This window comes from Pleurodeles waltl, chromosome 10 (assembly GCF_031143425.1).
Source record: "Pleurodeles waltl isolate 20211129_DDA chromosome 10, aPleWal1.hap1.20221129, whole genome shotgun sequence".
Taxonomy (NCBI): domain Eukaryota; kingdom Metazoa; phylum Chordata; class Amphibia; order Caudata; family Salamandridae; genus Pleurodeles; species Pleurodeles waltl.
The window spans coordinates 661,292,652-661,308,907 of record NC_090449.1 but is presented as its reverse complement, the minus strand read 5'-3'; the positions used below and the strand labels follow the sequence as shown (position 1 = coordinate 661,308,907).

General features: G+C 43.5%; 1 protein-coding gene across 3 annotated transcripts in view; it reads right to left on the bottom strand.

The window, feature by feature from the left end:
* UBE3C (ubiquitin protein ligase E3C) overlaps window positions 1-16,256 on the bottom strand; it is an 885,810-nt gene that overhangs the window by 617,475 nt on the left and 252,079 nt on the right. For all 3 annotated transcript variants that reach the window (XM_069211153.1, XM_069211154.1, XM_069211155.1), the window contains exon 11: window positions 11,956-12,107. In XM_069211153.1, coding sequence (XP_069067254.1) covers window positions 11,956-12,107 — 152 coding nt within the window. The remainder of the gene's footprint in view (window positions 1-11,955; window positions 12,108-16,256) is intronic.

Here is a 16,256-nt window from a genome sequence, read left to right as displayed (position 1 = left end):
TAGGGGGTCGCGACCCTGTCTCTGTCTGCTGCGCCGCTGGCGAAGGACACAGCGATTTTCATATATATATATATATATATATATATATATATATATATATATATATGGAAAATGTCACTTACCCAGTGTAAATCTGTTCGTGGCATGGGACGCTGCAGATTCACATGCTGTGCATTATCCTGCCATCTAGTGTTGGGCTCGGAGTGTTACAAGTTGTTTTTCTTCGAAGAAGTCTTTTCGAGTCACGAGACCGAGGGACTGCTCCCTTTCGGCTCCATTTCGCATGGGCGTCGACTCCATCTTAGATTGTTTTCCCCGCAGAGGGTGAGGTAGGAGTTGTGTATATAGTAAAAGTGCCCATGCAATGGAGTATGTATGTACATAATGTGTATAAAAAATAGTATATATCTACAAATTTACAAGTTTCATCAACTTATAACGGCTACAGGCTCCGGGGGAGGCGGAAGGGCGCCTGTGAATCTGCAGCGTCCTATGCCATGAACAGATGTACACTGGGTAAGTGATATTTTCCGTTCGATGGCATGTGTAGCTGCAGATACACATGCTGTGCATAGACTATTAAGCAGTTATCTCCCCAAAAGCGGTGGCTTAGCCTGTAGGAGTTGAAGTTGTTTGAAATAATGTTCGTAATACAGCCTGTCCTACTGCGGCTTGTTGTGTTGTTAACACATCTACACAGTAAAGTTTTGTGAATGTATGAGGCGTAGACCATGTGGCTGTCTTACAGATTTCTGTCATAGGTATATTTCCTAGAAAGGCCATTGTGGCGCCTTTCTTCCTAGTGGAGTGCGCTTTTGGCGTAATAGGTACATCTCTTTTTGCTTTAATATAGCAGGTCTGAATACATTTCACTATCCAACTGGCAATGCCTTGTTTGGATATTGGATTTCCTGCATGAGGTTTTTGGAAGACTACAAACAATTGTTTTGTTTTGCGAAATTGTTTTGTTCTGTCAATGTAATACATTAGTGCTCTTTTAATGTCTAACGTATGTAAGGCTCTTTTAGCTACTGAGTCTGGTTGTGGAAAAAAGACTGGGAGTTCTACTGTTTGGTTTAGGTGGAACGGTGATATAACTTTTGGTAAGAATTTGGGATTTGTACGGAGAACCACTTTATGTTTATGTATTTGTATAAAGGGTTCTTGTATAGTAAATGTTTGTATTTCACTTACTCTTCTAAGAGATGTGATAGCTATTAGGAAGGCTACTTTCCAGGTTAAGTACTGTATCTCACAGGAGTGCATGGGTTCACATGGTGGACCCATGAATCGTGTCAATACAATATTGAGGTTCCATGAGGGAACTGGTGGTGTTCTCGGGTATGATTCTCTTTAGACCCTCCATAAATGCTTTGATGACTGGGATTCTAAAGAGTGATGTTGAATGTGTAATCTGCAGATAGGCAGATATTGCTGTGAGATGTATTTTGATAGAAGAAAATGCTAGTTTTGATTTCTGTAAGTGTAATAAATAGCTTACAATGTTTTTTGCGGAAGCATGTAGTGCTTGAATTTGATTATTATGGCAGTAATAAACAAATCTTTTCCATTTGTTTGCGTAACAATGTCTTGTAGTAGGTTTTCTAGCTTGCTTAATGACCTCCATACATTTTTGTGTAAGGTCTAGATGTCCAAATTCTAAGACTTCAGGAGCCAGATTGCTAGATTGAGTGACGCTGGATTCGGGTGTCTGATCTGCTGTTTGTGTTGAGTTAACAGATCGGGTCTGTTTGGTAGAGTGATATGAGGTACTACTGACAGGTCCAGTAGTGTTGTGTATCACGGTTGGCGAGCCCAGGTTGGTGCTATTAGTATTAGTTTGAGTCTTTTTTAAGTCAATTTGTTTACCAGATAAGGAAGGAGTGGGAGAGGGAGAAAAGCGTAAGCAAATATCCCTGACCAACTCATCCATAACGCATTGCCCTTGGACTGAGGGTGTGGATACCTGGACGCGAAGTCTTGGCATTTTGTGTTTTCTTTTGTTGCGAATAGGTCTATTTCTGGTGTTCCCCAGCGTAGAAAGTAGTTTTGAAGTACCTGGGGATGAATCTCCCATTCGTGTGTTTGTTGGTGATCTCGACTGAGATTGTGGCTAACTGGTTTTGGATCCCTGGGATATACTGTGCTAGTAGGCGAATGTGATTGTGAATCGCCCAATGCCAAATCTTTTGTGCTAAGAGACACAGTTGTGATGAGTGTGTCCCTCCTTGTTTGTTTAGGTAATACATTGTTGTCATGTTGTCTGTTTTGACAAAAATGTGTTTGTGGGCTACCAGTGGTTGAAATGCTTTCAATGCTAGAAACACTGCTAACAGTTCTAACTGATTTATGTGCAGTTGTTATGGTGAATGTCCCATTGTCCCTGTATACTGTGCTGGTTGAGGTGTGCTCCCCACCCCATCATGGAAGCATCTGTTGTGATCACGTATTGTGGCACTGGGTCTTGGAATGGCCACCCTTGGTTTAAATTTATATGATTCCCCCATTGAAGCGAGAAGTGTGTCTGGCGGTCTATCAACACTAGATCTTGAAGTTGACCCTGTGCTTGTGTCCATTGTTTTGCTAGGCACTGTTGCAAGGGCCGCATGTGTAGTCTTGCGTTTGGGACAATGGCTATGCATGAAGACATCATGCTTAGGAGTTTCATTACAAACCTCACTTGATAGTGTTGGTTTGGGTACAAGTTTAAAATTACATTTTGGAAGGCTTGTACCCTTTGTGGACTTGGAGTGGCAATCCCCTTTTGTGTGTTGATTGTTGCTCCTAAGTATTGTTGTATTTGACACGGTTGTAGATGTGATTTTTGGTAGTTTATAGAGAACCCTAGTTTGTGAAGGGTTTCTGTGACATATTTTGTGTGTAGAAGACATTGTTGCTGAGTGCTGGTTTTTATTCACCAATCGTCTAAGTAAGGGAATACGTGCATGTGCTGTCTTCTGATATGAGCGGCTACTACTGCAAGGCATTTTGTGAATACCCTTGGGGCTGTTGTTATGCCGAATGGTAAGACCTTGAATTGGTAATGCACGCCTTGGATTACAAACCTTAAGTATTTCCTGTGTGAAGGATGTATGGGTATGTGGAAATAAGCATCCTTGAGGTCTAACTTTGACATGTAGTCCTGTTGTTTGAGCAAGGGAATCACGTCTTGAAGTGTCACCATGTGAAAGTGATCTGATTTGATGTAAAGGTTGTAGAAAAGTACCATCTTACCTGGCATGTTACCCCCATATTTCACTGTATATATGTTGTTTTAGTTGTATGTGTCACTGGGACCCTGCCAGCCAGGGCCCCCCAGTGCTCATAAGTGTGCCCTGTATGTGTTCCCTGTGTGATGACTAACTGTCTCACTGAGGCTCTGCTAACCAGAACCTCAGTGGTTATGCTCTCTCTTTACTTTCCAAATTGTCACTAACAGGCTAGTGACCAATTTCACCAATTCACATTGGCATACTGGAACACCCTTATAATTCCCTAGTATATGGCACTGAGGTACCCAGGGTATTGGGGTTCCAGGAGATCCCTATGGGCTGCAACATTTCTTTTGCCACCCATAGGGAGCTCTGACAATTCTTACACAGGCCTGCCACTGCAGCCTGAGTGAAATAACGTCCACGTTATTTCACAGCCATTTACCACTGCACTTAATTAACTTATAAGTCACCTATATGTCTAACCTTTACCTGGTAAAGGTTGGGTGCTAAGTTACTTAGTGCGTGGGCACCCTGGCACTAGCCAAGGTGCCCCCACATTGTTCAGGGCAAATTCCCCGGACTTTGTGAGTTCGGGGACATCATTACACAAGTGCACGATACATAGGTCACTGCCTATGTATAGCGTCACAATGGTAACTCCGAACATAGCCATGTAACATGTCTAAGATCATGGAATTGTCACCCCAATGCCATTCTGGCTTTGGGGAGACAATTCCATGATCCCCTGAGTCTCTAGCACAGACCCGGGTACTGCCAAACTACCTTTCCCGGGGTTTCACTGCAGCTGCTGCTGCTGCCAACCCCTCAGACAGGTTTCTGCCCTCCTGGGGTCCAGCCAGGCTTGGCCCAGGAAGGCAGAACAAAGGACTTCCTCAGAGAGAGGGTGTTACACCCTCTCCCTTTGGAAAAAGGTGTCAGGGCTGGGGAGGAGTAGCCTCCCCCAGCCTCTGGAAATGCTTTGATGGGCACAGATGGTGCCCATCTCTGCATAAGCCAGTCTACACCGGTTCAGGGATCCCCTAGCCCTGCTCTGGCACGAAACTGGACAAAGGAAAGGGGAGTGACCACTCCCCTGACCTGCACCTCCCCTGGGAGGTGCCCAGAGCTCCTCCAGTGTGCTCCAGACCTCTGCCATCTTGGAAACAGAGGTGCTGCTGGCACACTGGACTGCTCTGAGTGGCCAGTGCCAGCAGGTGACGTCAGAGACTCCTTCTCAATAGGCTCTTACCTGTGTTGCTAGCCAATCCGCCTTCCTAGGTAGCCAAACCTCCTTTTCTGGCTATTTAGGGTCTCTGCTTTGGGGAATTCTTTAGATAACGAATGCAAGAGCTCATCAGAGTTCCTCTGCATCTCTCTCACCGCTGACTGCTCTGGACGCCTGCAAAACCGCAACAAAGTAGCAAAGACGACTACTGCAACCTTGTATCGCTGATCCGGCCGCCTTCTCGACTGTTTTCCTGGTGGTGCATGCTGTGGGGGTAGTCTGCCTCCTCTCTGCACTAGAAGCTCCAAAGAAATCTCCCGTGGGTCGACGGAATCTTCCCCCTGCAACCGCAGGCAACAAAAGACTGCATCACCGGTCCTCTGGGTCCCCTCTCAGCACGACGAGCGTGGTCCCTGGAACTCAGCAACTCTGTCCAAGTGACTCCCCACAGTCCAGTGACTCTTCAGTCCAAGTTTGGTGGAGGTAAGTCCTTGCCTCCCCACGCTAGACTGCATTGCTGGGTACCGCGTGATTTACAGCTGCTTCGGCTCCTGTGCACTCTTCCAGGATTTCCTTTGTGCACAGCCAAGCCTGGGTCCCCGACACTCTAACCTGCAGTGCACAACCTCCCGAGTTGTCCTCTGGCATCGTGGGATCTTCTTTTGTGACTTCGGGTGAGCTCTGGTTCACTCCTCTTTGTAGTGCCTGTTCCGGCACTTCTGCGGGTGCTGCCTGCTTCTGAGAGGGCTCCTTGTCTTGCTGGGCGCCCCCTCTGTCTCCTCACGCAATTGGTGACATCCTGGTCCCTCCTGGGCCACAGCAGCATCCAAAAACCCTAACCGCGACCCTTGCAGCTAGCAAGGCTTGTTTGCAGTCTTTCTGCGTGGGAACACCTCTGCAAGCTTCTTCACGACGTGCGACATCCATCCTCCAAAGGGGAAGTTCCTAGTCCTCTTCGTTCTTGCAGAATCCACAGCTTCTACCATCCGGTAGCAGCTTCTTTGCATCCTCAGCTGGCATTTCCTGGGCATCTGCCCAATCTCGACTTTGTCGCGACACTTGGACTTGGTCCACTTGTTCCACAGGTACTTTCGTCCGGAAATCCACCTTTGTTGCATTGCTGGTGTTGGTCTTCCTTGCAGAATTCCCCTATCACGACTTCTGTGCTCTCTGGGGAACTTAGGTGCACTTTACACCTACTTTTCAGGGTCTTGGGGTGGGCTATTTTTCTAACCCTCACTGTTTTCTTACAGTCCCAGCGACCCTCTACAAGCTCACATAGGTTTGGGGTCCATTCGTGGTTCGCATTCCACTTTTGGAGTATATGGTTTGTGTTGCCCCTATACCTATGTGCTCTCATTGCAATCTATTGTGACTGTACATTGCTTGCATTGCTTTCTATTGCTATTACTGCATATTTTTGGTATTGTGTACATATATCTTGTGTATATTTGCTATCCTCATACTGAGGGTACTCACTGAGATACTTTTGGCATATTGTCATAAAAATAAAGTACCTTTATTTTTAGTATATCTGTGTATTGTGTTTTCTTATGATATTGTGCATATGACACCAGTGGTATAGTGGGAGCTTTGCATGTCTCCTAGTTCAGCCTAAGCTGCTCTGCTAAGCTACCTTTTCTATCAGCCTAAGCTGCTAGAACACCTCTTCTACACTAATAAAGGATAACTGGACCTGGTGCAGAGTGTAAGTACCCCTTGGTACCCACTACAAACCAGGCCAGCCTCCTACAAAGGTTCAGTGTTCTGAGGTCTAATATGGGTTTCAGTGTTTTGTCTTTTTTTGGAATTAGGAAATACAGGGAGTAAACACCTGTTCCTTTTTGATGGGTGGGTACTAGTTCTATTGCTTCTTTTTGTAACAGTGCTTGGACTTCTAGTTGTAGCAGGTCTAAGTGTTGTTTGGTCATAATGTGTGCTCTTGGAGGCACATCTGGAGGCAAATGTAGGAATTCTATGCAATAACCATGTTGGATAATGGCTAGGACCCACGCGTCCGTAGTTATGTGTTCCCAGTTGTGGTAATAATTTGTAAGTCTCCCCCCCACTGGTGTTGTGTGGTGGGGGTTTGTGACATTGAAGTCACTGTTTGGTTTGTGGTGTTTTTGGACTCTGGAATTTGTTTTAGGGAACTGTCCACCTCTATATTGTCCTCGAAAACCTCCCCTCTGATACTGGCCCTGATATGTGGGTCTGACTTATGAGGTGGAAGGCTCCGTGGTTTGGGCCCGAAACCCTCCTCTAAAGTGTGGCTTCCTAAAAGTGCCTCTGCTCTGTGGGGAGTAGAGCGCGCCCATGGCTTTGGCCGTGTCCGTGTCTTTTTTCAGTTTTTCTATCGCTGTATCCACCTCCGGCCCAAACAATTGTTGTTCGTTAAAAGGCATATTTAGCACAGCATGCTGGATTTCTGGCTTAAATCCAGAGGTTCGTAACCATGCATGTCTTCGAATGGTTACTGCCGTGTTCATGGTCCTCGCCGCCGTGTCTGCTGAGTCCATAGCCGACCTTATTTGGTTGTTCGAGATAGCTTGGCCCTCCTCAACAACTTGTTGGGCATGTTTGTGGAACTCTTTGGGAAGGTGCTGAATGAGATGCTGCATTTCATCCCAATGTGCCCTGTCGCATCGTGCCAACAGAGCTTGCGAATTGGCAATTCGCCATTGATTGGCTGCCTGTGCTGCCACCCATTTGCCTTCTGCATTGAATTTCCGACTTTCTTTGTCGGGCGGTGGTGCGTCTCCAGAAGATTGTGAGTTCGCCCTTTTCCGGGCTGCTCCTACTACCACCGAATCAGGAGTTAACTGTTGTGTGATATACACAGGGTCACTAGGGGGAGGTTTATATTTCTTCTCCACCCTAGGCGTGATGGCTCTGCCTTTGACCGGTTCCTGAAACACTTGTTTGGTGTGTTTTAGCATGCCTGGCAGCATTGGCAAGCTTTGGTATTGGCTGTGCGTAGATGAGAGGGTGTTGAACAAAAAATCGTCCTCTATGGGCTCTGCATGCAATGCTACATTATTAAATGTAGCTGCCCCTTGAAACCACCTGCATGTATGCGGTGCTGTCCTCAGGTGGTGACGGCCTTGCCGGGTAGCAATCAGGACTATTGTCAGAGACCGGTGCATCATACAAATCCCATGCATCCGGGTCATCTTGGCTCATCCCTGTGTGTATTGGTGACTGCATTATTGGGGGTGTTGTTACCGGTGACAAATGTGGCGATTGTGTTGGAGATTGCTGTGGCGAGAAACGTGGTGGTGTCTTTTCTTTAGCCACTTTCGCCTTTGGCTGCATTTCCACCTCCAGGAATGCAAGCTTGCGCTTCATTTTTATTGGAGGAAGAGTTCTGATTCTCCCAGTGTCCTTTTGTATATGCAGCCTCCTCTGGGTATGGTCTGGCTCTCCCATGCCAAATTCTTGTTCAAATCGGTGACCTTGTAATTGTTGTGAAAGGTCTTGTCCCTCTGTATAGGAGCCTTGTTTTGGCTCCGAGGCCGCATGTTTCGGCACCAAAATCTTTTCGATAGTCTTTTTTGGCTCAGAGGAAACCCTTTTGACTTTCGGAGTGCCGAACTCTCGGTGCCCAGTCTGTTCGGAGCCGGTATCTCGACCTGAGTCGGATGTCTTCGGCTGCTGAGAGGCCTTTTTCGGTGCCGATGTTTGGTCACCGTGTTTTCGGGTTAAGCCATGGCCTGTTGGCGGTGGCGTACCCTTGGCCTTCATTATCTTTGTGTGAGTTTTTATCGGGGCTGGTTTACTCACGGTTTGCTGCGTCTTCGGCTGGTCGGTCTCGGACTCGTCCGAGTCCGAATCTCGAATGGAGAATCTCTCCTCTTCTTCGACATCGGTGTGTCCGTCCGGTGTCGACGCCATCTGGAGTCTTCTTGCTCTTCGATCCCTCAGTGTTTTCTTGGATCTAAATGCCCGACAGGCCTCGCAAGTATCCTCTTTGTGTTCGGGGGACAAACACAGATTACAGACAAAGTGATGGTCTGTATAAGGATACTTAGCGTGGCAGTTGGGGCAGAAGCAGAAGGGGGTCCGGTCCATGAGGTTTGAAGATGGACACGGTCGGGCCGACCAGGCCCCGTCGAGGAGTGGAAGCCCCGAAGGGCTGCCGGAGCTCTTCTTTTTTTGGTGTCGATTTGCTAGCACTAACCCGATACCGAGCGCAAACAATACAGTCGACTTTTTTGATGGAGAACTATCTTTTCCGAACCAAAATACAGAGCGAAGAGGAACACGTCCGAACCCGATGGCGGAAAGAAAACAATCTAAGATGGAGTCGACGCCCATGCGCAATGGAGCCGAAAGGGAGGAGTCTCTTGGTCTTGTGACTCGAAAAGACTTCTTCGAAGAAAAACAACTTGTAACACTCCGAGCCCAACACTAGATGGCAGGATAATGCACAGCATGTGTATCTGCAGCTACACATGCCATCGAACATATATATATATATATATATATATATATAAATAAAACAATATTACATCCTTCTGGTCCACTAGGAAGGTCCTGGAGTAAACTCTCCTGCACATATATCTGCCAGTAAACTTTCTCTATTGCACTTTTCAATAGTACATATTTCACTTTTAATCAGAGGCTTAAGATATTTAAAGTAGACATTTTCTTCACTACCTAGGCATCAAAAGTCAAGGTTTCCCATCTGGGAAGAAAGTCTTATCCAGGCCTGCCATCGGTTTCGCCAGGTGGACAACAAGGCCTTCTTCCCCTAGCACCACTAAGATATTCCAGTAAAAGATAATTTAGTATTCTGGAATTGGACCTCCATTCAAAAGACAGGAATTCTTGTGCACAACAGCTTGTCCAGGACTACACCATTAGAAACATTGAGTTGCTACAAAAGCCACATCTGCCGATGGTCTTATCAATTTATTAGGTAGAGCTGGTGGCTTCCTGAGCAGGTATTCCTCTTTTATTCTCAAGTACTAGTCGGATAAGCTGCAAGAGTGATGGTATGGGTAAAACAGTAAAACCTCCTGGGTGGGCAGGAGAAATCATCTATAGAAAATAAGAAAGGGCCTCTACAACCAGATGGACATATCCCAAAAAACAAATATTTTTCGGTCAAAGAGGGGACACCAGAATCAGACTGTGGGGGGAGGGGGACAAGTGGAAGCTTCACAATTGCAGATCGCTGTGGAAAACTGAGAGAGGAGAGACACACCCAATTCAACAGTAACTCATTTCATTGAGAAACAGATCCTTTTTATTCAGGAAGTAAAGCATTCACATTTGCAGGTGTAAGTCTGCTCAGGAGATCTACCTGTGTGCTGGAGTACCACACTACATGTGCTGACTAAAGCCAGAGGCTCTAGGCTGAGCCCAATTAAATACAACTACCAGAAGATGACATAGTAGGTTAGAGTAGGTGTTCCTTGTATTGTGATGCAGGACATGAACGCACACTGAAGTGGTAGGAGAAGCGTGTTACATGCTGAAGGTTGAACATGTACAGATCACCTAAGACAATCCTAAGTCATAATATGAAGAGCTTGTGATTACAGCCACCTGAGACTGCAGCAGACAATGAAAAGGCCCACAAACATGTTGACCTCCTAGGTTTACCAGTAGCGAGTCATCAAAGATATACAGAGATATCCAGGCATATTTCCCCATTGGAGATGGGTAAAGGAAACATCTGAATATATGAGACATCTGCGTCCTGTGGATAGGCCAATGAGTGGTTGGACAAAAATAAGAAAATATACCATCAATTATGTGGACTGGCTGGAGGAGCCAACGGTCAGGTGCTAGAAGAGGAGGCTTCTCTCAACACTATCTTTGAACAGTTCAATTTATGTGCTTGGCATTGCTGACTTCAAGGGTCAATTATTGATCTAAAGGGCTCCTACAGATGTTGAGGCCCATATGAATTGGCAAGAAGTCTTGGATGACCTCTTTAGAGAAAGAGAATGGGAGCCATAAGCATTTAGATTGGAGCATACCTAGTGCAGATACAAGCCACAGTCTGAAGAATATTAAACCTTGCCAGCAATGGGTGTTAACAATTCTCCATCACTGAATCATACCACTTTTATTTCCCACATATACAGTGATTAAAGTGAGGGGAAAAATACAGAATAAAGATAAAACTCCCACTATGGACATAATTGTGTGAGAAAGCATGGTCTCCCCCTCTTGTACAGAAAATACAAGGGAAAAACATCACACATTTAATATTATTTGTTTTAATAACAGGTCTATTATCTTACAAAGTTATATTGAATTTCATTGAATCATTAAATGTAGCTTTTTCTGGGAATCAGTTGGGAGGCAGGACCCCCTCTTAGTGCAGATGCTAAAACACTAGAGGCCTTATTTTCTTTTCAAGAAAACGAGGAGGTCAAAGGGGTGTGGGGAGGTTGGATACTGTATACATTTTTATACTAGTCCCTCATTCAGTCTGTGACGCTGTAAGAACACTGCAGCACTCTGACAAGCAGAGAGCACCATACTAACTTAGTTCCAGAGCTTTCTATCATTATTTTGTTTTAACATGAGCAACCATTTGAGCCCCAGCTGCAAACTCATGCATGCCCGATGGAAAGAAATGAGAAAAACAGGAAGCTGGATGGGTAGAGGTACTCGGGGAGGGGCCTAAAGTGAATAGTGAAGTGTCCGTTCACGTAGACAACACCCCTGTCTGAAGGAGGTTACAACATCTTAGGAACTGAGGATGGTGGCTCGGAGTCGAAAGTTTACCAGAGCAATACAAACTTGTCACAGTGAAAAATGTCAAGCTTTTTTTTATGTGAACTTCAGCAAGATTACAGCACCCACAGAAACACTGCAACTGCAATCACTGGTGGGGCGATCCAAATGAAACAGTTGCTAAAATCGCAGAATAAAAAAGGTTAAGAAAGAAAAAGAATGTATATTTAGCTTACTACCCAGAGGACCATCTGCACTGGAGGAAAGAGTTCATTACAACTAAACACGAATGGACCTATAGCATTTAAAGTGACACAAATAATAGTACGTATATAACATAGAAGGGAGGTCCATAACTATTACTTGCTGTATAGTGATAGGTTACCAAGACCTGCAGCTGGTGATGAAGACCAACAGTAGAAGAGCAACTGGACATGCCAGAGCCCTGACAAAGGGTACAAAATTTTAACAGTTCTGAGAAGCTTTTGAGAAAAGAATCTCTTATCTTTATCATGTTCCAGTCAGTTGGAATTATTATTACAAAAAAAAAAGACGAATGCTAATTGGTAGAATATAAAAATTTAAATCCTAAATGAGAAAGTTACAAACCTGTAAAGGAATCTGGACTATTAGAAGCAGGATTCGGAACAAACATAACCAATCTCATACTTAGATGTATATTTAAATAGAGTTACAATAAAAACAAATGAAAGTAGAGGCACATTATTCCAAAGTGTCACTAACATATTGGATTATTCTTATTCACAGCACATACAAATAGCACAGAAAACAGTCTTATTAACTTTTTTTTATTCTTACTGTTGTTGTTGACATCCGGCTATGGTTTTCCTCTTCATCTTCAGAATCACTTCCTTCTTGTGGGTTTGTATTAGATGCTGAAACTGGTAACTGTGACAGAAAGTTCTGCAGTACCCTCAAATACACAAGTAAACCTTCCTCTGAAAGAGTTCCTAAAGGAAGAAACGCAAAGAGGGCACTAAACCGAGTTCTCATTAACATGCTATTTCTATGTTTAGTTCAATATACTTAAACACTTGCAATATTTTAGTTGATTGAGGTTGAGTGAAATACAGCAATTGTGAACCCATTGACAAAAAATAAATAGATATTTAATGTTAGGACGAGACAGGAATTTCTTATAATGCATCAGATGTCTCTGTACTGACAGCACAAAAAACGCAGGAGCATGAAACAATGATCCAGTTAAAAAATAACCACTGTAAAGTCCATACTTTAAAACTAGGAAAGTATCATATAATCAGTTTTCCTTCATGGAACACTGAAGTCAGAACACTGACTAATCAATCCCTTTGTAAAAAAAAAAAAAAAAAAAAAAAAAAACTTTGAATAAAATCTATTTGCAAACGACTATATTGGATGGATTTTATTTATTCTTTCAATGAGAAGGGACTCAACTAAACATAATATTTTTATTGATGATCTTTGTAAGATTTAAGTGCCAACTAGTACCGTTCACAAATCATTTCCTAAAGGCAACAAACAAAGGAAACAAGGGCAACAGTACAAGAGTGACTTCATAAGACTCATAAGGCATGAAATATTACATTTTGCCCTCAAGAAAGCCAGCATTACCACTAAACCATCATGCTCTGCTCTGTCAATTATCTCAGTACGTTTTGATGGAACCTCTGGATAAAGACACCATACTGATGAGTCCACCAGGGAGATCAGAGGACTTTAATGACGAATCCCATGATGGTTCTCTAAGGTTACAAGTATCTGGTTTTGTGTTATAGTGCCAAGTGTACAAACAGAAGTAGGTGACCTCTTGAGAGAATGATACTGCAGCGTACGGACCCTCCTAGGAGGGTTGTTTCTTAGAGATGGGTAATGATGTGTTTTAATTGTCCTCACTTTAAGTACCTGTTCTTGTCCTTTTCCTCTTCAGAGTGGTATGCCTCTGGTGAAGGTGCCTTCTACAGTAGAGTAGAAGGAAATTTTCCAGCAAATTAATTCAGGTCAGGGTGGTAACTGGTTTTCTCCATGTGGAGGATGAGGAGGTGTAATTGTTGCAGAAGACGGATAGACTACAACTGGAGAATGCCATCATAAAAGAGTATGATTACAAGTACTTTAGATACGAAATCAAAGGAAGAGCTATGATTTAACATGCTTGTTTTTATGTCAATGTCCAATTTCTCTATTTCAGAGGCTGCCTAGAAGTCAAATGTTATTTTTTTAGCCTAAGTGTTGGCTTCTCAACATTACATTAGTCCTTTGCAATGAACAAGTGGCTGGAGTACCTAACTTCAATTAAGTCATCAACCTTGAATAGAAAGAGCCATACTCCACTCCTAGAGTTCTCTTTTTTAATGTCCCTTTTTGGTCCTTGGAAGGTGTTGATTGATTTTTGGGTGAAGAAACACCCACTTCTAGTACGCTGGAGTTTAGTGACCACTCTTCTATGTCTACTGGTGCTTGCAGGCTTTCCCCTGGTGTGCACTGGAGACAAATATTCTCCCTATGCACTACACTTTAATTTTCAAACTGACACTTTTCCACAGTGTGGATGTCTGGAACACCACTCATCTCTAAAGATGGCATCTAAGTTACCCTGCAGTGGTATAAAACCCCTTATTTCCAACGGACTAAGTATTTTCCATATTACCCTGTACACACGTACGTGTGCGTGTGCGTGTGTGTGTTTAGTGACATATGCTATTTAGAATGGGCCATGATTTGCATGAGGTGAAGCCTTGTGTTGGTCTGAATGCCCTTCCTATCTGTTAACGTCAGCGATAAATAGTATTTTGAATTCTGTACATTTGCAAATATGATATATGTTAAGCACTGTGATAGTGTGCAGTACTTATTTGTAAGGGTATTTAACCAGAACCAGAGCATAAAGGATCACGTCAGTGAAGTCAGATAGAATGAGGAACTAGGACTTGTGAATATTGCCCCAGTTGCAGTAAACATTGTTTCTAAAGTCAGTTAAGCTGTTTTGTGGTCATCTCATGACATTTGACTTTAGCACTGTACTAATAAATCCCTGAATCTCAGTTTTATTAGTACACTGTTTCTCAAGACATTTAAGCTGTTTTGTGGTCATCGCATGACATTTGACTTTAGCACTGTACTAATAAATCCTTGAATCTCAGTTTTATTAGTACACTGTTTCTCAAGACATTTAAGCTGTTTTGTGGTCATCGCATGACATTTGACTTTAGCACTGTACTAATAAATCCTTAAATCTCTGTTTTATTAGTACACTGCTGTCCTACATAGGATGTTACTGAACCACATTTATTTTCACTGGCATAGCATAAAACATACAACAGAGTTAATGGTAACTGTAGGATTGGACAGGTAGATCAACCTTTCCATTGAAAGGGATATTTTTAACCTATAATTTTGGTGTCACTTGATAAACCTACACAAAAAGTAAAAGAAAGGTATTCTGGCTTATTTTAGGCATATCCTATCAATCTGCCTGCCCCCCTGGCTCAAGTGGTTGGAGGTTCGATAGGCAGAAGGTGGTGATGGCAAGAACATCAGGATTGGCGGGGTAGAAGAATGGTGCTGCTGGAAGGCTTAAAAGGGTTAAAATATAGAGGGACCTTGACCATTAAGTCTCAGAACCTTGACTATATTATTGTACCATACTAAGGCAGGGGAAGAGGGGGTGGGGCGTGCACAGAAGTGTATGTGTGTTTGTGTGTCTGTCTGACTGTCCTTGTGTCGGTCTGTCTAATGAAAAGGTCTCTTTTGGTTTGCCAATAATCCTGGCAACGTTTGACTACCATGCACAAGATCTGTAACCAAGTTAGTACATTCTGCCACGTTTTGGTATGTCAGGATTTATCAAAGTGGTTGTGGGGGGTGGACAGGGTGATCTAAAAAGGAGGGGGTTTCCAATCTAGAGTCAACAACTGAAGCTACCCACGCCGACAAAGGTAAGTGCTGAATGAAAAGTCAAGAAAATGGGCAAGTCCAGTTGATTGTCAATTATTTGTTCTACAAAAAGGTGTTGTGTGGTCCTCTTGACCATTAATCCACGGTACTCCACTTTCAACGTCAAATAAATGTTATGGAACAAACTTCCCTTTTTGCACTGAGCACTGAGAAATCCATGGATCCAAGTAATGGGTCTTGACAGCCAGACAGAAATATTTGATGTGGCTGTCATTACTTAAGGTGATGATCCAGAGTCTAAAAGGAAAATATGACTTACCGAGTAGACATCTGTTCGTGGCATGTAGTGCTGTAGATTCACATGCTTTGCATAAATCCACCATCTAGTGTTGGGATCAGAGTGTTGCAAGTTGCTTTTGTTTGAAGAATATTTTCGAGTCACGAGATGGAGTGACTCCTCCTCTCTGTGATACTGTGCATGGGCATCGAGTCCTTTGTTAGAGTTTTTTCCCCCGCAGGCAGACGAGCTAAGGAGTATATATAGAGAGTAAAGAAAAATGATGTCCATGCAGTGTATATACATATATACAATATTTACATAAGCATGCTACTACAATGACCACAGGCTTCAGGGGAGAAGGGAAGGAGCATGTTAATCTACAGCACTACCTGCCATCAACAGGTGTTGACTGGTTAAGTAACATTTTCAGTTTAATGGCATATGTGGCTGTAGATACACATGCTTTGCATAGACTGTAAAGCAGGCCCCTTCAAATAAGCGGTGGCTAGCCTGTAAGAGTTGCAGTCGTTTAAAAAAGTGTCCTGAGCACCGCTTGGCCAACATAAGCCCGTTGTTGTGCTAAAACGTCTACCCAATAGTGTTTAGTAAATATGTGTGGTGTAGACCAAGTAGCAGCCTTACAAATGTCTGCTATTGGACTGCTACCTACAAAAAGCCCTACTATCACCCTTTTTTCTGGCAGAATGTGCTCTGGGAGTAATAGGTAACTGTCTTTTGGCTTTATGATAGCAAGTTTGAATACATTTGACTATCCATCTGGCTATGCCAGTTTTGGACATTGGGTTGTCTTTATGAGGCATAGAAAATGCTACAAACAGCTGTTTAGATTTCCTAAAGTTTTTAGTCCTATCAATGTAATACCTAAGTGCCCTTTTAACATCTAGGGCCATATGTACAAACACATTTTCCCATAGACACAGAA